Genomic DNA, 21,314 nt, shown 5'->3' with positions numbered 1-21,314 from the left:
AAATCTGAGACAAATGTCTGATCATCTGTAACTTCTACTTCCACCTGACAGCTTGTACTATCAAGAGCTAGGACTCCTCTAAGGGGAAAAGCCCCAGGAAGCTTTAAGAGCTAGGCCAGGTGTGGTGACTCACGCCTGTAATTCCAGCACTTTGGGGGGCCGAGGCAGGCGGATCACAAGGTCAGGAGTTCGAGACCAGCCTGACCAACATAGTGAAACCCCGTCTCTACTAAAATACAAAAATTAGCTGGGGGTGGTGGCACGTACCTGTAGTCTCAGCTACTCGGGAGGCTGAGGCAGGAGAATTGCTTGAAGCCAAGAGGCAGAGGTTGCAGTGAGCCAGGATTGCGCCACTGAACTCCAGTCTGGTGCCTGGCGAAAGAGCAAGACTGTCTCAAAAATATCTATATAAAAATTAGCCAGGCATGGTGGCTGGTGCCTATATTCCCAGCTACTTGGAAGACTGAGGCAGAAGAATCACTGGAACCCGGGAGGCGGAGGTTGTGGTGAGCTGAGATCACACCACTGCACTCCAGCCTGGGCAACTCCGTCTCCAAAAAAGAAAAATAGAGCTAATGGTCTGCACTCCACGCAGGAGCACACTTCAGGGCCACCACTCTGAGCAGCAGTCACGCCCAGTCCAGTGCAGAGGACAGTGGGCAGGTCTTACCTCCCTGGCCCCCATCAGCCACTGGCCACTCTCTGAACAAGCAAAGACCAGTCCTCCCTCCATTCCCCATGGTCCCATGGCCTAGACCAGGGGTGTCCAATCTTTTGGCCTCCCTGGGTGATACTGGAGGAATTGTATTGTGCCACACATAAAATACACTAACACTAACACTAACAATAGCTGTCAAGCTTAAAAAACAACATTACCAGGCTTGGCACAGTGGCTCACGCCTGTAATCCCAGCACTTTGGGAGGCCAAGGCGGGCAGATTGCCTGAGGTCAGGAGTTCAAAACAAGCCTGGCCAACATGGTGAAACCCTATCTCTACTAAAAATACAAAAAAAAAAAAAATTAGCCAGTGCATGCCTGTAATCTCAGCTACTCGGGAGACTGAGGCAGGCGAATTGCTTGAACTAGGGAGGTTGAGGTTGCATTGAGCTGAGATCACGCCACTGCACTCAAGCCTGGGCAACAGAGTGAGACTCCGTCTCAAAAAAAAAAAAAATTCACAAAAAAACCTCATAATGTCTTAAGAAAGTTTATGAATTTGTGTTGGACTGCATTCAAAGCCATCCTGGGCCACAGGCAGGCATGGGTTGGACAAGCCTGGCTTGCACCAAACACACCCTCTCCTTCATACAACCATGTCCAACACCCAAATGGAAGAGAGTCACCGGCCCCTCCTATAGCTTGGACCACCCATGACCTGAGCCTCTGCTGTGGGCCAGACCTAAACACTCTATTCTGGATGGGCCCAGGGGCACGGATCACCACTCTGGATCACTCTGACCACCTCTGGATCCTCCTGTAAAGACCATCGGCTGGGAGTGGTGGCTCACACTTGTAATGGCTGCACTTTGGAGGCCAAGGCAGAAGAATCACTTGAGGTCAGGAGTTTGAGACCAGCCTGGACAACATAGCAAGACCCTATCTCTACAAAAAAAATAAAAATTAGCGAGGCCTGATGTTGCACGCCTATAATCAGAGGCTGAGGCAGGAGGATCACTTGAGGCCAAGGGTCAAAGCTGCAGTGAGCTATCATTGCGCCACTGCACTCCAGCACAGGCAACGGAGGAAGATCCTGTCTCTAAAGGAAAAAGAAAGACAATAAGCAGGCCTTTCCATGTCCCTCTCTACCTTTCAATGAAATGAGATTAATGCAATAAAAACTTGCGTTAAGTGATATTCTCTCCATTCAGACTACATGATATCCAATAACCAAGTAGCATAATCAATGTTGAATGTATAAAAACAAATGAGAGGCCGGGCGCGGTGGCTCAAGCCTATAATCCCAGCACTTTGGGAGGCCGAGACGGGTGGATCACGAGGTCAAGAGATTGAGACCGTCCTGGTCAACATGGTGAAACCCCGTCTCTACTAAAAATACTAAAAATTAGCTGGGCATGGTGGCGTGTGCCTATAATCCCAGCTACTCAGGAGGCTGAGGCAGGAGAATTGCCTGAACCCAGGAGGCGGAGGTTGCGGTGAGCCGAGATCGCGCCATTGCACTCCAGCCTGGGTAACAAGAGCGAAACTCCTCTCAAAAAAAAAAAAAACAAATGAGGAGATGTTGGGAGTTAAACACATACACACACACACACACACACACACACACACACACACACAGAGGCTGAGCGCAGTGGCTCACGCCTGTAATCCCAGCACTTTGGGAGGCTGAGGCAGGCGGATTATAAGGTCAAGAGATCAAGACCATCCTGGCAAATGTGGTGAAACCCTGTCTCTACTAAAAATACAAAAATTAGCTGGGCGTGGTGGCGCACACCTATGGTTCCAGCTACTTGGGAGGCTAAGGCAGGAGAATCGCTTGAACCTGGTAGGTGGAAGTTGCAGTGAGACCAGATCGTACCACTGCACTCCAGCCTGGTGACAGAGCGAGACTCGGTCTCAAAAAAAATACACACACACACACACACACACACAAAAAAAAAAAAAAAAAAAAAAAAAACTTTCCAAGACAAGAAACTATGGTGCAATGAAGAGGCCTGGACCTGTGTCAGAAAAGCCGTGTCAGCCTGAGTTCAGCGGATACAAACTTGGGCAAGGGACATGACCATCTCTGGCCTCACTTTACGTATTTTTTTTTGATACAGGGTCTTGCTCTGTCACCCGGCTGGAGCACAATGGCATGATCTCGGCTCACTGCAACCTCTGCCTCCCAGGTTCAAGTGATTCTCCTGCCTCAGCCTCCCAAGTAGCTGGGATTACAGACATGTGCCACCACATCTGGCTAATTTTCATATTTTAGTAGAGAAGGGGTTTCACCATGTTGGCCAGGCTGGAACTCCTGACCTTGTGATCCACCTGCCTTGGCCTCTCAAAGTGCTAGATTCAAGGCGTGAGCCACCGTGCCCAGCCCACTTTACCTCTTTATACACTGAAGATAATACTGGCCAGAATGACCAGGAGGATCAACTAGGCAATCTAAGACGTCTTCTTTACTCAGTCCTTCCAGCCTGGTGGTGAGCCCCTTCCTCACCTCCATGACAGATCAGAACCTACCCTGCTCTACGCTTCTCACAGCATCAGTCCCCCTCCAGATGCACAACTCATTTTTTTTTTTTTTACCCTGTATTCCTCTATTCAATCTCAGCTGCCACAATTAGACAGACAGAAAGTGCAAGGACATGTTTTTCTTGCATCTGTAGTGGTTCATTTCTTACATCCATGCCCTCTCCCCAGGATGTCAGCCCCGTGAGGCGGTGCTGTCTTCAGATTCACTCTTCCACCCACTGCCCAGAAAGTGTCCAGCAAAGAGAAGATGCCGAATAAATAATCACTGAATGAACAGCATGATCTACAAAAGGCAGGCACAAGGGCCAGGCCTGGTGGCTCACGCCTGTAAGCTCGGCATTTTGGGAGGCTGAGGTGGGCAGATCACTTGAGGTCAGGGGTTTGAGACCAGCCTGGCCAACGTGGCGAAACCCTGTCTCTACTAAAAATACAAATTTAGGGCCAGGCATGGTGGCTCATGCCTGTAATTCCAGCTCTTTGAGAGGCTGAGGCAAGCAGATCATGAGGTCAGGAGACTTAGACCATCCTGGCTAACACGGTGAAACCCCGTCTCTACTAAAAATGCAAAAACTTAGCCAGGTGTGATGGTACACGCCTATAGTCCCAGCTACTCGGGTGGCTATGGCAGAATTGCTTGAACACAGGAGGTGGAGGTTGTGGTGAGCTAAGATCATGCCACTGCACTCCAGCCTGGGCAACAAGAGCAAAACTCCATCTCAGAAAAAAAAAAAAAAAAGAAATACAACTTTAGCCCAGCATGGTGGCGGGAGCCTGTAATCCCAGCATTTTGGGAGGCTGAGGCGGGTGGATCACGAGGTCAGAAGTTTGAGACCACCCTGGCCAACATGGTGAAAGTCCATCTCTACTAAAGATACAAAAAATTAGCCAGGCATGGTGGCAGGTGCCTGTAATCCCAGCTACTCAGGAGGCTGAGGCAGGAGAATTGCTTGAACCCAGGAGGTGGAGGTTTCAGTGAGCTGAGATCGCACCACTGTACTTCAGCCTGGCGACAGGGTTAAGACCCTGTCTCAACAACAACAACAAAATAGCAGGTAACCTGAAGGAGCCTCAAATGATACCAAGATCAGAGAGCTGCCATTGAGAAACAGCACTGAGTAGCTTTCCACATGGATGCACCCTTAGGAGGTGCCTCTCACTGGGGGGTGATCACGCCCATCTGTCCATCACAGGCTGTGGCACAGCCTGAGGTATCAGAATTGAAAAGTGTACACTCAGCTCTCCACTACCACCTGGCCCTAGGACAGTCCCTCTGCTGCTTGGATCAGCCGACCAGGGTTAAGCCCCAGGCATGGGAAAGTTTAGTTTATTTATTTATTTATTTTTGAAAGAGTCTCACTGTGTTGTCCACGCTAGAGTGCAGTGATGCAATCTTGGCTCACTGCAGCCTCGACCTCCTGGGCTCAAGGGGTCCTCCCACCTCAGCCTCCCAATTAGCTGGGACTCCAGGTGTGTACCACCATACCCAGCTAATTTTTTAAGTACTTTTTTGAGACGAAGTCTCACTCTGTTGCCCAGGCTGGAGTGCAGCAGCATGATCTCGGCTCACTGCAACCTCCGCCTCCTAGGTTTAGGCGATTCTCCTGCCTCAGCCTCCCAAGTAGCTGGGATTACAGGTGCGTGCTCCCTTACCCAGCTAATTTTTTTATTTTTAGTAGAGACAGGGTTTCAAGATGTTGGTCAGGCTGGTCTCAAACTCTTGACCTCATGATCCACCTGCCTCGGTCTCCCAAAATGCTGGATTACAGGCGTGAGCCACCACGTCCAGCTAATTTTTGTATTTTTAGTGGAGATGGGGTTTCACCGTGTTGTCCAGCTGGTCTCTAATTCCGGGTTAAGTGATCTAGCCACCTCAGCCTCCAAGGGCTGGGATTACAGGCGTGAGCCACTGCGTATGCTTGGGAAAGTTGTTTTAAAGTTCAGAATTGGGGTGGAGGGGGTCTTGCCCAGTGAGAAGCTATTTAGTCAAAAAAGAAAAAGTCAACAACAACAAAAGAAAAAACCAGGCCAGTGCAGGTCAACAACAGACAGTCACGGAACTGTGCATCTTTCAGGAGTGGATTTTACTCTAAAATGTTGCTCTCTACTCATCAATTTAGACTGCATCGCCATTAGCATTCTAGGAAGACAGAGAGACTTGCAATTATTTCAGAGGAAGGAAAAAAACAGGGGACGAGAGGACAAGTAAGTGTCCCACGCCACTCAGCATCCACTCCAGACATGCTGGCCAGGTGCTGCTCTGGGAGGGATGCCCAGCAGGCTGTCTGGAACAGCAGGGCTCTACGGCAGGAGGACGTGGGCGCAACCTCAGCTCTGCACCCACCACTTCAGCAAGTCACTTTATCTCTGGGGTCTTGGTTTCGTCACTTGTAGAAGGGGGATAAAAACCTCCTAGAATGTGGACAGCGGGGAGCAGGGAGGTTGGGGAGGGATAATAGAGAGAAATGGCTGAAGTAGGTGATGAGGGGATGGAGACAGCAAGCCAGCATGGCATGTGTGTACCTATGCAACAGTCCTGCAAGATCTGCACACGTACCCCAGAACTTAAAGTACAATTAAAAAAAAAAAAAAAAAAAAAAAGAGCCAGGCGCGGTGGCTCACATCTGTAATCCCAGCACTTTGGGAGGCCGAGGCAGGTGGATCACGAGGTCAAGAGATCAAGACAATCCTGGTCAACATGGTGAAACCCCGTCTCTACTAAAAATACAAAAAATTAGCTGGGCATGGTGGCGCGTGCCTGTAATCCCAGCTACTCAGGAGGCTGAGGCAGGAGAATTGCCTGAGCCCAGGAGGCGGAGGTTGCGGTGAGCCAAGATCGCGCCATTGCACTCCAGCCTGGGTAACAAGAGTGAAACTCCGTCTCAAAAAAAAAGAAAAAAAAAAAAGAAAGAAAGAGTGAGAGGAGCACCTGTCAAGGATGGAGACTGGAGACTGGACCCTGGGTCCAGCCGACCCTGTGAGGTGCTGTGTGTAAGAGCTTCTGCAAATCACTGAGCCCCAGGATCTGTTCCTGGGAAAGAGGATAGGAATTCCTGCCAAATTCATAGGATTCCTTTTTTTCTTGTTGTAGAGGGGTGTGAAATCAAATAAAATCATGGATTTTCAAAAAAAAAAAAAAAAACTCCTAGAATGGTGGCACCTACCAAAATATAACAACAGCCGCTGGATGAAGAAAGCATGATACCGGGGAAGGGAGGAAGACGTAACTCTCTGCGCCCAGGACAGTGTCTCCTCATCACTGAGCGCTGCACTCTCATCACTGAGCACAGTTACGTCACTTCCTAGGTACGGGGGCCACAAAAGGGACCCACAGAAGGTACAAGCGAGAGAATTCTCATTCAACTGGGGCTAAGGGAGGACAACACGGGGGAAGCCCCAGAGAGCGTCCTTCGGGACAGGCAGCATGCCGTAGGAAGTCACGGTGCTGTTCGAGCAACAAGAGCAACAGGGCTAAGGCTGCTGAGGCTAGAGAGCGCCGCTACGAGCCAGGAGTGCAGGAGGGACCTAACAAGGTTAGAGGGCGTTGGTTCCAGGCTTACGAGGCTCATCAAAGCTCACTTTTTCTTTTTTTTTTAATTGAGATAGAGTCTCACCCTTGTTGCCCAGGCTGGAGCGCAGTGGCGCAATCTCGGCTCACCGCAACCTCCACCTCCCAAGTTCAAGCAATTCTCCTGCCTCAGTCTCCCAAGTAGCTGGGATTACAGGCGCATGGCACCACACCTAATTTTTCTACTTTTAGTAGAGACGGGGTTTCGCCATGTTGGCCAGGCTGGTCTAGAACTCCTGACCTGAGGTGATCCGCCCACATCGGCCTCCCAAAGTGCTGGGATTACAGGCACTGTGGCCAGCCTTTTTTTTTTTTTTTTTTTTTTTTTTTTGACAGTCTCGCTCTATTGCCCAGGCTGGGATGCAGTGGCACAATCTCAACTCACTGCAGCCTCTGCCTCCTGGTTTCAAGCAATTCTAATGCCTCAGCCTCCTGAGTAGCTGGGACTATAGGTGTATGCCACTATGCCTGGCTAATTTTTGTATATTTAGTATAGACAGGGTACTAAAAATACAAACGCTATGTCGGCCAGGCTGGTCTCAAACTCCTGGCCTCAAGCAATCAGTTCGCCTCAGCCTCCCTAAGTGCTGCGATTATAGGAGTGAGCCACAGTGCCCAGCCATAAACTGACTTCTTTTGGAGGGAGGGAAATGGAAGCTATGAAAGTTTTCTGAAACAAGGGAGTATGTTTTAGCGGATCAATCTCAGCCAGATGCAATGGCTCATGCCTGTAATTCAAATACTTTGGGAGGCTGAGATAGAAGGATTGCTTGAGGGTAGGGTTTTAAGACCTGCCTAGCTGGGCACGGTGGCTCATGCCTGTAATCCTAGCACTTTGGGAGGCCAAGGAAGGTGAATGATCTGAGGTCAAGAGTTTGATACCAGGCCGGGCGCGGTGGCTCAAGCCTGTAATCCCAGCACTTTGGGAGGCCGAGGCGGGTGGATCAAGAGGTCGAGAGATCGAGACCAACCTGGTCAACATGGTGAAACCCCGTCTCTACTAAAAATACAAAAAATTAGCTGGGCATGGTGGCGCGTGCCTATAATCCCAGCTACTCAGGAGGCTGAGGCAGGAGAATTGCCTGAACCCAGGAGGCGGAGGTTGCGGTGAGCCGAGATCGCGCCATTGCACTCCAGCCTGGGTAACAAGAGTGAAACTCCGTCTCAAAAAAAAAAAAAAAAAAAAAAAGAGTTTGATACCAGCCTGGCCAACATGGTGAGACCCTGTCTCTACTAAAAATACAAAAATTAGCTGGGCATGGTGGCATATGCCTATAATCGCAGCTACTCGAGAGGCTGGGGCAGGAGAATCACTTGAACCCAGGAGGTGGAGGTTCCAGCGAGCTGAGATCACGCCACTGCACTCCAGCCTGGGAGACAGAGCAAGACTCAGTCTCAGAAAAACAAACAAACAAACAAACAAATAAAAAGACCTGCCTAGGCAACATAGCAAGACTTCATCTCTACAAAAAAAAAAAAAAAAAATGTTTTTAATTAGCTGGGTATGGTTGCTGTGCTCCTGTAATCCCAGCTACTTGGGAGGCCAAAGTGGGAGGACTGCTTGAGCCCAGGAGTTTGAGGTTGCAGTGAGCTATGATCCTACTACTGCACTCCTGGGGGGCAGAGCAAGATCCTGTCTCAAAAGACAAAAAGAAGAGGACTCCCACAGTGGCGTGGGATGAAGTGGGAAAGCAGGAAATGGGACGGCTCCAGCCCACCTTGGGGCATGGTAAGGAAGTGGCCTAGTCCAGAGTCCAGCAGGCTGGCAGGGGTACAGGAGAGAGACACTCTCTGAACTCTAGAAGGCAGGTTTAGAGTCCTCTGCCCAGAAGCTCCAGAGGAGGGAGCGCACACAGAGAGAAGATGCAAGTGGGGAGGCTGCAATCAGGGGGCAAGAGAGAGAGACTGAAAGGAGGGAGGATGAAGAGTGAAGGCCAATGGGCTCCTGTTGCAGGGTTCAGGAGGATTGGCTGCAGCCACAGGGCACCGGGGTTAAGGACGGAGGGGCCACTGGTACCCTTGGGGAGTACAAGGAAGGAGGAGATCTGGAAGCACTTTCACAGGCTTTTTGGAAAGCAGAAGAAAGCTGAGCAGGGAGACAGAGAGAAACATAAATCACTGAGATGCTAACAGGGAAAAAAGTCACTCCTAAAGAGGTAGGAGTGCAGGCCAGGCAGGGTGGCTCACGCCTATAATCTCAGCACTTTGGGAGGCTGAGGTGGGCAGATCACGAGGTAAGGAGTTCAAGACCAGCCTGGCCAATATGGTGAAATACTAAAAATACAAAAATTATCCAGGTGTGGTGGCATGCACCTGTAGTCCCAGCCACTCGGGAGGCTGAGGCTGGAGAATCACCTGAACCCAGAAGGCAGAGCTTGCAGTAAGCTGAGACCACCACACCACTGCACTCCAGCCTGGGTGACAGAGTGAGACTCCGTCTAAAAAAAAAAAAAAGAGGCAGGAGTAGTGCAGATCTTTCAAATCTTTCAAATTGACATTGATATTCAGGGTCAGAAAGAGTATATAAGGAAGGAGATTCTGAGATGATGTCGCGAGTACAGGGCAGACTGAAAAGGATGCTGATGGGAAAAGCGTAGACGGGAGTGGGAGTGGAAAAGACACACCCCTCCTCCCCCAGGCTAGCCCACTGGTTATCCACTTGGCTCGCCTTCACCTGGCTGTCTGCTTGCCAGGTGTGCTCTGTCACCTAAATCCAACCAGATCACAGCCTCCTCCTACCCCCAACCAGAAATTCTGGACTCGTATCCTTGCTTCCCCCAGAATTATATGTGAACCCGAGTGATCTCCTGAGCTAGACAGTAAGGGCCTGGGAGGGCCACGCCTCACATACAGTCCAACAGTAACCCATGGTGCAGTTCTTCACTGGAGAGCAAGTGTAGCGAAGTGCTGACATTTCCAAACGAAGAAAACCAAGCCAGCCAGACACAGCGGCTCATGCCTACAATCCCAGCACTTTAGGAGGCTGAGGCAAGTGGATCACCGGAGGTTGGGAGTTTGAGACCAGCCTGACCAACATGGAGAAACCCCATCTCTACTAAAAATACAAAATTAGCTGGGCATGATGGCACATGCCTGTAATCCCTCCAACCTGGGCAACAAGATGGAAACTCCATCTCAAAAAGAAAAAAAAAAAACAGGCCAAGCCTTCATTCAATAAATGTACAGGGAAAGGAACAGGAAGAGGTTTAGAAGTCAGTGACCTGGCCAGGTGCAGTGGCTCACACCTGTAACCCCAACACCTTGGGAGGCCAAAGTGGGTGGATCACTTGAGGTCAGGAGTTCAAGACCACCCTGGTCAACACGGTGAAACCCCGACTCTACTACAAAAATTAGCTGGGTGTGGTGGCAGGTGCCTGTAATCCCAGCTAATCAGGAGGCCGAGGCAGGAGAATCACTTGAACTTGGGAGGCAGAGGTTGCAATGAGCTAAAATCACACCACTGCACTCCACCCTGGGTAGCAGAGCAAGACTCCATCTCAAAAAAGTAAAAAAAAAAAAAAATTAGGAAATTTTAGAAAGATCCACGCTTCCCAAACTGCCGAGTGCTTAGTGCTTTCTCATCAAATGATCTCAGGTAAATTTCCCCCTTCCCCACATACTCTAAACTGTAGCAGTTAGCTATTAATAATAATACTATCTGTAGGACAATTAACAGTTTACAGAGCACTTTCATGTCTGTAACAAGAACTTGCTAATGAATAATCACTGGGTTTTAGCACTATTAATTTAGTGACAGTGTTGCAAATAGGCTAGCTGTGCACTTCTCTCTCCTTGGATCAGCTAACCAGTCTCATGCAACCATGCAACCGGCCTATCAGCTCTCTTCAGGTTTGGAATTCTTACTTCCTGTGGTCTCTACTCCCAAATGTCCAAATCTGGCAGAGATTAAATGACAGTAATTAGAGGATCGCTGAGTGCTTCTCCTATGCTAGGCACTGTTCTAAGCGCTGTTTCACATGTTTAATTTTCACATAATCCCAACACGTTTTTATATCTCCATTTTCCGAAGGAAGCAACCGATGGAGAAGGGCTAAAAGCTTCTACCAAAGACACAGAGAAATCGGGGCTGGAGCCAAGATGTGAACACATGACCTGACCCTGTGTCCTCACTATTAATCACTACGCTGTGCTAGATCATTCTAGCGAAGTGCTGACTGCTTTGCACAACACAGGTATTCAGCAAATAAAGGCAGCTGTGATTAGCAGGACACAGGTAGTTTCTAGTTCTCACGAGTGTCACCTCCAGGAGAGCGGCGACCTTGTCTGTCTAGATGAATGCAGCACTCTCAGCACCTGACCCAACGCACGTTTGAGGGATGGACAGAAAATGAATGAATGAAAGTCCCTCCCAAATAGCAGAGCTGCCTGCGCATGGCTTTTTTGCACGTCTGTGTCGCGCTACCGATACTGTCCCTTCGTAAGCGCATCAAGCGAATTTGAGGACACAGAAAGGCGCCCGGAGACGTGCGCTCTGCGCCCGGTGCAGGGGTGGCGGAAGCAGCTCCCCAGGGAGGCAGGGATGAGTCTGGGATCGCGCTGCTGCTGACGGGTCCGGGTTCCGGCGAGGCTCTACCCTGCACCCCGCAGAGACTCTGCCCGCCCGGGCGCCGGGACAGGTGGGAGACAAAGACTCGCCGGGCCGCCGTGCCTACAGAAACGCTCGCTCCCCTCGCCCACCTCTCTGGGATGCAGCCCAGCGACCCCGCGGGTCCCCGGCCTGGGAGCTTCGGCAGCCGCAGGGTCCGGTCCTGGGCGGAGAGGACACGCGCCGCGCCCCTCCTCGCGTCGCCGCTGCCCGGGAGGGTCGCTCGGACACTGGAGGCCCCGGCCCCCGGCCTGTCACCTTCAGGGCCGCCTGCCCGCCCGCCCGTTCGAGCCCTTCAGCACAAGCCGCCCCTGCCGCCGCCCGGCTGAATCTCCTCGCGCCTCAGCCTCGCCGCGGCCCCCACCTCGCGCCCCGCACCCCGGCGCCGCCCCCGGGCCCGCCCGGCCCGTACCTGCTGGGAGAGGGGGATAAGCGGAGCCGCCATCTTCCCGCGGACTCGGGCTCCGAGCGCCGGGGGAACGGGGGCGGGGCCGCGGCCACGCGTGCGCACTGGCAAGACAGAGGGGCAGTGCGCACGCAGTCCGTCCCGAGAGAGGGCGGGGCCGTAGGCAGGGCCACACACGCGCAGTCGGGCCCGGTGGGGCTGGGGCAGGGGCAGGGGGCAGGGGCAGGGGCAGGGGGCAGGGGCAGGGGCGGGGGCGGGGGCGGGGGCGGGGGCAGGGGCGGGGGCGGGGCTGCACGCACGCAGCGGGAGGGGCGGGGCCGGGGAGGGGCAGGACCCGGGGCGTCTGTCTGCCTTGCTTTCTCGTCCGCTTCACCTGTCCCTGCTTCAAGCGTCGCTCGGGCTCTCGTACTGCTGGCCGCTGGCCGAGTCTGCCATGCTGTCATCCCTCCAGGCCATGCCGAGGCGAGGCCTGGTTCTCCTTTAGGGGTGCCATCCCCCTGCCAGTGCGCCTGGGGAGGCGGTCGCCCACCCCGCCGAGGGTAGGGACCCTCACCCTGCCCCGCAAGGCGTCCTGTCCCTAGGATCGCAGAGAGTATGTGTGTGTCGGGCGGGGGGGGAGGGGGTGCCTTACCGTGTGTGTGCGTGTGTGTGTGTGTGTGTGTGTGTGTGTGTGTGTGTCGGGACCCTCATCTTGCCCTGTTGCTAGGATCGGAGAGAGAGAGAGAGCTTTAGATAGAGTTTTATAATCTGGTACTGCTCCTTAGAGTTTAGGCTAAGCTCAGGAGCAGGACTTAACCTCTCCGAGCCGTTGCAGCACCCGCAGTGCCTGGCATGGTTCTTCAGCTGCTCTGTCCGTCCTGGCAAGTAGTTGGATTCGCCTCCCTGGGACCCTAGGCTTCTCTTCTGAAAAGAAAGGATGGTAATACGGGATTGCCGTTGTTTACCTCTGTGCCTCTCACTGCCCAGCACGGAGCAGCAGGCACCCGAGGCTTGCTGGAGTATGGTTATTAGAGGAAAAACCCTACTTTAGAGGACCTTTTTTTTTAATTTATTTTATTTTTATTTATTTTGTCTCACTCTGTTATTCAGGCTGGAGTGCAGTGGCGCGATCTCGGCTCACTCCAACCTCCAACTCCCAGGTTCAAGCGATTCTCATACCTCAGCCTCCTGAGTAGCTGGTATTACAGGCATGCGCCACCATGCCTGGCTAATTTTTGTATTTGTATTTTATTTTTGAGGTGGACTCTTGCTCTGTCACCCAGTCTGGAGTGCAGTGGTGTGAGCTCCGCACATTGCAACCTCTGCCTCCCAGGTTCAAGAGATTCTCCTCTCTCAGCCTACCTAGTAGCTGGGATTACAGGCACCCGCCCACATGCCCGGCTAATTTTTGTATTTTTAGTACAGACAAGGTTTCACCATGTTGGCCAGGCTGGTCTCAAACTCCTGATCTCAAACTCCTGAGTTGCGTGATCCACCCAACTCAGCCTCCCAAAGTGCTGGGATTACAGGTATGAGCCACTGTACCTGGCAAAATTTTTGTATTTTTAATAGAAATGGAATTTTATCATGTTGGCCAGGCTGGTCTCGAACTCTTGACCTCAAGCAATCCACCCGCCTCAGCCCACCGAAGTGCTGGGATTACAGGGCATTTATTTATTCAAATGCTCCAGCCTGGGCAACAGAGCAAGACCCTGTCTCAAAAATAAAATAAATAGGGCCAGGCATGGTGGGTCACGCCTGTAATCCCAGCACTTTGGGAGGCCAAGGCGGGTGGATCATGAGGTCAGGAGATCGAGACCAGCCTGACCAATGTGGTGAAACCCCATCTCTACTAAAAACACAAAAATTAGCCAGGCATGGTGGGACGTGCCTGTAATCCCAGCTACTCAGGAGGCTGAGGCAGGAGAACTGCTTGAACTCTCAAGGCGGAGGTTGCAGTGAGCTGAGATCATGCCACTGCACTCCAGCCTGGGCAACAGAGTGAGACTCCATCTAAAAAAAAAATACAAAAAATAGCTGGGCGTGGTGGTCCATGCCTGTAATCCCAGCTACTTGGGAGGCTGAAGCAGGAGAATCACTTGAACCCAGGAGGCGGAGGTTAAGGTGAGCTGAGATCACGCTATTGCACTCTAGCCTGGGCAACAAGAGTGAAACTTTGTCTCAAAATAATAAGAGGAAGAAATAGGCCTCACTCATGCCTACAATCCCAGCACTTGGGGAGGAGGAGGCGGGTGGATCACCTGAGGTCAGAAGTTCAAGACTAGCCCGGCCAACATGGTAAAAACCCATCTCTACTAAATATACAAAAAAATTGGCCAGGTATGGAGGCGGGCACCTGTAGTCTCCACTACTCGGAAGGCTGAGGCAGGAGAATTGCTTAACCCAGGAGGCAGAGGTTGCAGTGAGCCAGGATCATGCCACTACACTCCAGCCTTGATGACAAGAACAAAACTCCATCTCAAAAAAATATAAAAATAAATAAAGTGGGGAGGACCCATAACCCACAATCACTGTGCCTCCAGCAGGAACCCAGATGTGTCCACCCTTGCCAGCCACAGCTGCTTCCACCATTACTGCTAAAGTCACAGCTATTATCACCAACACCTAAGCCACTGGCAGGAGCCTGAAAAAAATGGCTTCTCCCCTCTTTCTGCCTTCCAACTTTGTCTGATAAAGCATGACAGGAACATTACCAATTGGCAACAGCATCCAGGAAACGTAGCCTGCAGGCTTTAAGCTCCAGTAGCACAGAGTCTAGAAGGGTGGTAGCCATAGAAACTCTCCAGCATCATCCTGTAAAAATAATCCAACCTTAATCATAATTTTTTTTTTTTTTTTTTTTTTTTTTTTGTGACAGAGTTTTTGCTCTTGTTACCTAGGCTGGAGTGCAGTGGCACGATCTCGGCTCACTGCAACCTCCACTTCCCAGGTTGAAGTGATTCTCCTGCCTCAGCCTCCCGAGTAGCTGGGACTACAGGCACACACCACCATACCTGGCTAATTTTTGTATTTTTAGTACAGACGGGGTTTCACCATGTTAGTCAGGCTGGTCTCGAACTCCTGACCTCCTGATTGACCTGCCTTGGCCTCCCAAAGTGCTGGGATTACAGGCATGAGCCACCGCCCCCGGCCAATCATAAATTTTTGAACCCTAAGAATTACGTTGAGCCTTGAAGGAAATGGGACTGTGTGATCTGAGCCATGTAACATGTAACTGCAACTTCAGCTTATCAGATTCTAGATTAACTCTCCTGTTAATAAAAATAAACTCGGCCGGGCGCAGTGGCTCACGCCTATAATCCAAGCACTTTGTAAGCCAAGGCGGTGGGTGGATCACCTGAGGTCGGGAGTTCAAGACCAGCCTGACCAACATGGTGAAACCCCATCTTTATAAAAAAATAAAATAAAATAAAAAATAAATAAATAAAAATAAACTCTCCTTGCTCTGTAAATTGATTTAAAAGGACTAAATGGCACCAATGTTAAGACCTCCCTTCTTGATTGCTGAACTTTCCTCTATTATCTTGTACCTAAATCAGACCAGATAGTGCAAAAGACCCTATGATTGTCATAGCCTCTCTGTGAATGTCAAATATACCCTTCACCGCCAGGAGCAGTGGCTCACGCCTGTAATCCCAGCACTTTGGGAGGCTGAGGTGGGCAGATCACAAGGTTAAGAGATCAAGACCATCCTAGCCCACAGGGTGAAACTCCATCTCTACTAAAAGTAAAAAAAAAAAAAGCTGCGTGTGGTGGTACATGCCTGCAATCCCAGCTACTGGGGAGGCTGAGGCAAGAGAATTGTTTGAACCTGGGAGGCAGAGGCTGCAGTGAGCTGAGATCATGCCACTGCACTCCAACCTAGCAACATAGTAAGACTCTGTCTCAAAAAAATAAATAAATAAATAAATAAAATATATATATGTATGTGTGTATATATATACATATGTATGTATATATATATATGCCCTTCCCAAAAAGGGCACTGTCTTGACTAATCATATTACTGTTAAGTATGTACTTGCCTTGTATTAAATATGTTGAAACTCTATTAAGCTTCCCAAACCTTAACTATATAAATGACCCCCAAACTTCCTCACTTCAGAGCACTGATTTCCATTCTTTGGCATCTGTGGCTGTCTTCAAACTTTGTGCTGAAATAAACTCTACCTTTTTTTTAGATAGAGTTTTGCTCTTGTTGCCCAGGCTGGAGTGCAAATGGCACAATCTCAGCTCACCACAAGCTTCACCTCCCAGGTTCAAGAGATTCTCCTGCCTCAGCTTCCTGAATAGCTGGGATTACAGGCATAAGCAACTTTATTAGGAAAGAAAAGGAATAAAGGAATGGTTACTCCATAGACGGATGAGATGGTTGGTCGCTCCCCACTTTTTTTTTTTTTTCTGAAAAGGAATTTTGCTCTGGTTGCCCAGGCTGGATGGGGTATGATGATCTCTGCTCACCACGACCTCCGTCTCCTGGATTCAAGAGACTCCTGCCTTAGCCTCCGGAGTAGCTGGAATTACAGGCATGCGCCACCACGCCCGGCTAATTTTGTGTTTTTAGTAGATACGGGGTTTCTCCATTGTTGGTCAGGCTGATCTCGAACTCCCGACCTCAAGTGATCTGCCCACTTTGGCCCCCCAAAGTGCTGGGATTACAGGCGTGACTCAGTGGGTCCGGCCAGGTTGCCCATTTTTAAGATTATTTCTTGATATGCTAAACAAGAGGTGGATTATTCATGCCTCCCCTTTTTAGACCAAGTAGGGTAACTTCCTTACATTGTGGTGGCCTTTGTAAACTGTCATGGCGCCGATGGGAGTGTAGCAGTGAGGATGACCAGAGGCCACTCTCGTCACCATCTTGGTTTTGGTGAGTTTTAGCCGGCTTCTTTACTGCAACCTGTTTTATCAGCATCTCATCCTGTGACTAAGAATGCCTTAACCCCCTGGGAATGCAGCCCAGCAGGTCTCAGCATTATTTTACCCATCCCCTATTCAAAACGGACTTGCTCTAGCACCTACCTGATGCATGGATTGTTCTTTTTTTTTTTTTTTTTTTTTTTTTTTTGAGACGGAGTTTCGCTCTTGTTACCCAGGCTGGAGTGCAATGGCGCGATCTCGGCTCACCGCAACCTCCGCCTCTTGGGTTCAGGCAATTCTCCTGCCTCAGCCTCCTGAGTAGCTGGGATTACAGGCATGTGCCACCATGCCCAGCTAATTTTTTGTATTTTTAGTAGAGACGGGGTTTCACCATGTTGACCAGGATGGTCTCGATCTCTTGACCTTGTGATCCACCCGCCTTGGCCTCCCAAAGTGCTGGGATTACAGGCTTGAGCCACCACGCCCGGCCCGCATGGATTGTTCTTTACTCAATTATACTCCATGAAATTTGTTTTTAAATTACAAAAAATTAAATTAAAAAAAAAATGAAGAAGCCCATCACACATCACGTCTTTTTTAAAAAACATATTATGGCCCGGTGGCAGCTGTCCCCGAGGCAGGAGGAGCCCAAGGGGGCGCAGGCCCCGCATGAAATTACCAGTAGCAGCTCTCCTGGCATTGGTGTCAGAAATCTTTTTGGATGTCGTTAGTGCTTTAGGGTCCCATTGGGATATATTGTGCTCTAGACCAGTGCTCCTCAGTGCCTGGGGACTAGTGCAGGGATTTTCTACTGGAGGACATGGATCTTGCTGCCAACAAGCTCAGCGTTTATGACAAACTTGCAGAGACTGTTGATTTGGTGAGACAGATGGGCCATCAGTGTGGCATGTCAGAGAATGCAATTGAAAAACTTATCAGACAGCTGCTGGAAAAGAATGAACCTCAGAGGGCACCCCCCCACCACCAGTATCCTCTCCTTATAGCCATGTATAAGGTTCTCGCAACCTTGGGATCAATCATGCTCACTGCCTACTTTGTGATTCAACCTTTCAGCCCATTAACACCTGAGCCAGTGCTTTCTGGAGCTCACACCTGGCGCTCACTCATTCATCACATTAGGCTGATGTCCTTGCCCATTGCCAAGAAATACATGTCAGAAAATAAGGCAGTTCCTCTGCGTGGGGGTGATGAAGACAGACCCTTTCCAGACATTGACGCCTTGTGGACAAAGAACTGTGAGCAGAATGAGTCAGAGCATTCCTGCCAACTGTACTGGCTGTGCCCAGGAACCTCTGAAGGTGATGCTCCTGGAAGACGCCCCAAGGAAATTTGAGCGCCTCCATCCACTGGTGATAAAGAGGGGACAGCCCTTGTCACCTGAGGAGATTCAGCATTTTTTGTGCCAGTACCCCAAGGTGACAGAAGGCTTTACTGAAGGGTTTTTCACCAAGTGGTGGCGCTGCTTCCCGGAACAGTGGTTCCCATTTCCTTATCCATGGAGAAGACCCCTGAACAGATCACAAATGTTACGTGAGCTTTTTCCTGTTTTCACTCATCTGCCATTTCCTAAAGATACCTCTTTAAACAAGTGCTTCCTTCTTCACCCGGAGCCTGTTGTGGGGAGTAAGATGCATAAGATGCATGACCTGTTTCCCACTGGCAGTGGTGAGGCCACGTTGCAGCTCGTCCCTCCCTTCCAGTGCCAAAGACATTGTCAGTCTGTGGCCATGCTGATAGATTTGGGGGATATTGATGAAAATGTTGAGACCCCAGAGAGGAGAGGTGACCACCCCAAAGCCGTACCATCAGTCGAAGCAGAGCATCAAGTCCTTAAGTGTCTGCTTGAACGCAGTCAAGCCAGGAGAGGACAATCCAGGAACGCATACCCATTTTGCAAATAAAGCAATACCAAGCAATATATAAGGGCAGTGGTCACACAAGGAAATGTTACCTTCTTGACCACAGCCAAGTCACAGCCTTACATTGATGACTCACCCTTGACTCTGGCTCAGTGTTTTCCCAAATGTGACTTGTCCTGTGCCTTATATCCTAAAAATCTCTTCCAAAGAAACAGGTTTGAATCAACTGCTGTCAGTAGCAATCAATTTGACAGCAGAGTTTTCTTGGAAGAAGGAAAGAAATCTGCAAGTTTCACTATTGACCTCGTTTTTCCTGCCTCTCCAAGCCTAGGCAAAACCTGGAATCTCTGGCAAAGCCCAGACTGGTTTTCCAATTGAATTCTTTTAATTTTACCCACTTAGAAGACCCCCAAATCCCTGGAAACCTCACACCTCATATGAGGGTAGGAACTGGACTGCAAGTTATGCCAAGTTTTAAATTGTGTAACTTTTATTCAATTTAGAAATAAAAAATAAAAATAATGTACAAATAAAAAAATATTATTATTATTATTATTATTTTTTGAGACAGAGTTTCGCTCTTGTTACCCAGGCTGGAGTGCAATGGTGTGATCTCAGCTCATCGCAACCTCCGCCTCCTGGGTTCAGGCAATTCTCCTGCCTCAGCCTCCTGAGTAGCTGGGATTACAGGCACGCGCCACCATGCCCAGCTAATTTTTGTATTTTTAGTAGAGATGGGGTTTCACCATGTTGACCAAGGATGGTCTCGATCTCTTGACCTCGTGATCCACCCGCCTCAGCCTCCCAAAGTGCTGGGATTACAGGCTTGAGCCACCACGCCCGGCTGATTATTATTATTATTACTATTATTATTATTATTTTGAGATGGCGATTCACACTTGTTGCCCAGGCTGGAGTGCAATGGCACAATATTGGCTCACCTCAACCTCTGCCTCCTGGGTTCAAGCAATTCTCCTGCCTCAGCCTCTTAAGTAGCTGGGATTATAGTCATGCACCACCACACCCGGCTAATTTTTCTATTTTTAGTAGAGATGGGTTTTCTCTGTGTTGGTCAGGTTGGTCTCAAACTCCTGACCTCAAGTGATCTGCCTGCCTCTGGCTCCCAAAGTGCTGGGATTACAGGGTGAGCCACAGCGCCCGGCCTTATTATTATTTTTTGAGATGGAGTCTCGCTCTATTGCCCAGTCTGGAGTGCAGTGGTGCGATCTTGGCTCACTGCAACCTCTGCCTCCTGGGTTCAAGTCATTCTCCTGCCTCAGCCTCTCAAGATGTTTGGACTACAGATACACACCAAATTTAGGCCAGGAGCGGTGGCTCATGCCTCCAGGGTTGAACTTCTGCCTCCTGGGTTCAAGCAATTCTCCTGCCTCAGCCTCCTGAGTAGCTGGGATAACAGGCATGCACCACCACACCTGGCTAATTTTTTTTTTTTTTTTTTTTAAAGACGGGGTTTCACCATGTTGGTCAGGCTGGTCTTGAACTCCCAACCTCAGGTGATCCACCCGCCTTGGCCTCCAAAGTGCTTGGATTACAGGTGTGAGCCACCACACCTGGCCCAATTTTTGTATTTTTAGTAGATGAGGTTTTACCATGTTGGTCAGGCTGGTCTTGAACTCCCAAATGCAAGTGATCCACCTGCCTCGGCCTCCCAAAGTGCTAGGATTACAGGTGTGAGCCACCATGTAAAGATTTCATATTAGAAGAGTTTCTTACCTGTTGTTAATGACTCACCACCAGAGGAAAGCAAGCATCGTTCTTTTTCAAAATAAGTTTACCTATTTATTTATTTATCTATTTTTGAGACGGTGTCTTCCCCCGTTACCCAGGCTGGAGTGTAGTGGCGCGATCTTGGCTCACTGCAACCTCTTGCCTCCCATGCTCAAGCAATCCTTCAAGCAAGCCTCAGCCTGAAGTACCTGGGACTACAAGTGCACGCCACCACACCCAGGTAATTTTTGTATTTTTAGTAGAGACAGGTTTTCACCATGTTGGCTAGGGGAGTCTCGAACTCCTGGGCTCAAGTGGTCTGCCCACCTCATCCTCCCAAAGTGATGGGATTATAAGGGTGAGACACACTGCCCAGCCAATTTATACTTTATAAACACTTCAGGAGTTACGAAAAGGGGATCAGCCTGACGAGATGGCTCATGCCTGTAATCACAGCACTTTCGGAGGCTGATGCAGGCGGATCACAAGGTCAGGAGTTCGAGACCAGGTTGACCAACATGGTGAAACTGTCTCTACTAAAAAAAATATACAGAAAATTAGCCAGGAGTGATGGCAGGCTCCTGTAATCCCAGCTACTCAGGAGGCTGAGGCAGGAGAATCTCTTGAACCTGGGAGGCGGAGACTGCAGTGACAGAGTGAGAGTCCATCTCAAAAAAAAAAAAAGGCCGGGCGCAGTGGCTCACGCCTGTAATCCCAGCACTTTGGGAGGCCAAGGCAAGCGGATCACCTGAGGTCAGGAGTTTCAGACCAGCCTGACCAACATGGAGAAAACCCATCTCTCCAAAACACACAAAATTAGCCGGTGTGGTGGTGCCTGTAATCCCAGCTATTCGGAAGACTGAGGCAGGAGAATCGCTACCCAGGAGGCAGAGATTGCTGTGAGTTAAGATCCCACCATTGCACTCCAGCCTACCAGAACTCTGCCTCAAAAAAAAAAAAAAAAAAAAGAGAGAGAAAGAAGAGGGGATTGTGGTTTTAGTCAGACCCTTGCTGACTTCCAGCACGTCGAGTCGTGAAGAGAAAACAGAAAACTCAGTGTGAGGGGTC

The 21,314-nt window shown here is 49.9% G+C and overlaps 1 protein-coding gene and 1 pseudogene across 10 annotated transcripts in view; one reads left to right on the top strand and one right to left on the bottom strand.

Annotated features, from left to right (window-relative positions):
* Positions 1–11,884, bottom strand: part of EPS15L1 (epidermal growth factor receptor pathway substrate 15 like 1) — a 125,695-nt gene extending 113,811 nt beyond the window's left edge. For 9 of the 10 annotated variants that reach the window (XM_074384450.1, XM_039465664.2, XM_039465670.2 and 6 more), the window contains exon 1: positions 11,785–11,870. In XM_074384450.1, the coding sequence (XP_074240551.1) occupies positions 11,785–11,817 (33 nt within the window). In that variant the 5' untranslated portion in view covers positions 11,818–11,870. Of the gene's footprint in view, positions 1–11,784 lie in introns of all 10 variants that reach the window. The other variant, XM_039465668.2, reaches the window with a different exon arrangement.
* A 5,368-nt stretch (positions 11,885–17,252) lies between these two features.
* LOC101052556 (bombesin receptor-activated protein C6orf89 pseudogene) lies at positions 17,253–18,560 on the top strand (annotated as a pseudogene).
* The last annotated feature ends 2,754 nt before the right edge of the window (positions 18,561–21,314 follow it).

This window comes from Saimiri boliviensis, chromosome 14 (genome assembly GCF_048565385.1).
Source record: "Saimiri boliviensis isolate mSaiBol1 chromosome 14, mSaiBol1.pri, whole genome shotgun sequence".
NCBI classification, from domain to species: Eukaryota; Metazoa; Chordata; class Mammalia; order Primates; family Cebidae; genus Saimiri; species Saimiri boliviensis.
The sequence above is the reverse complement of the archived record's forward strand: the minus strand, read 5'-3'. Positions and strand labels throughout refer to the sequence as shown.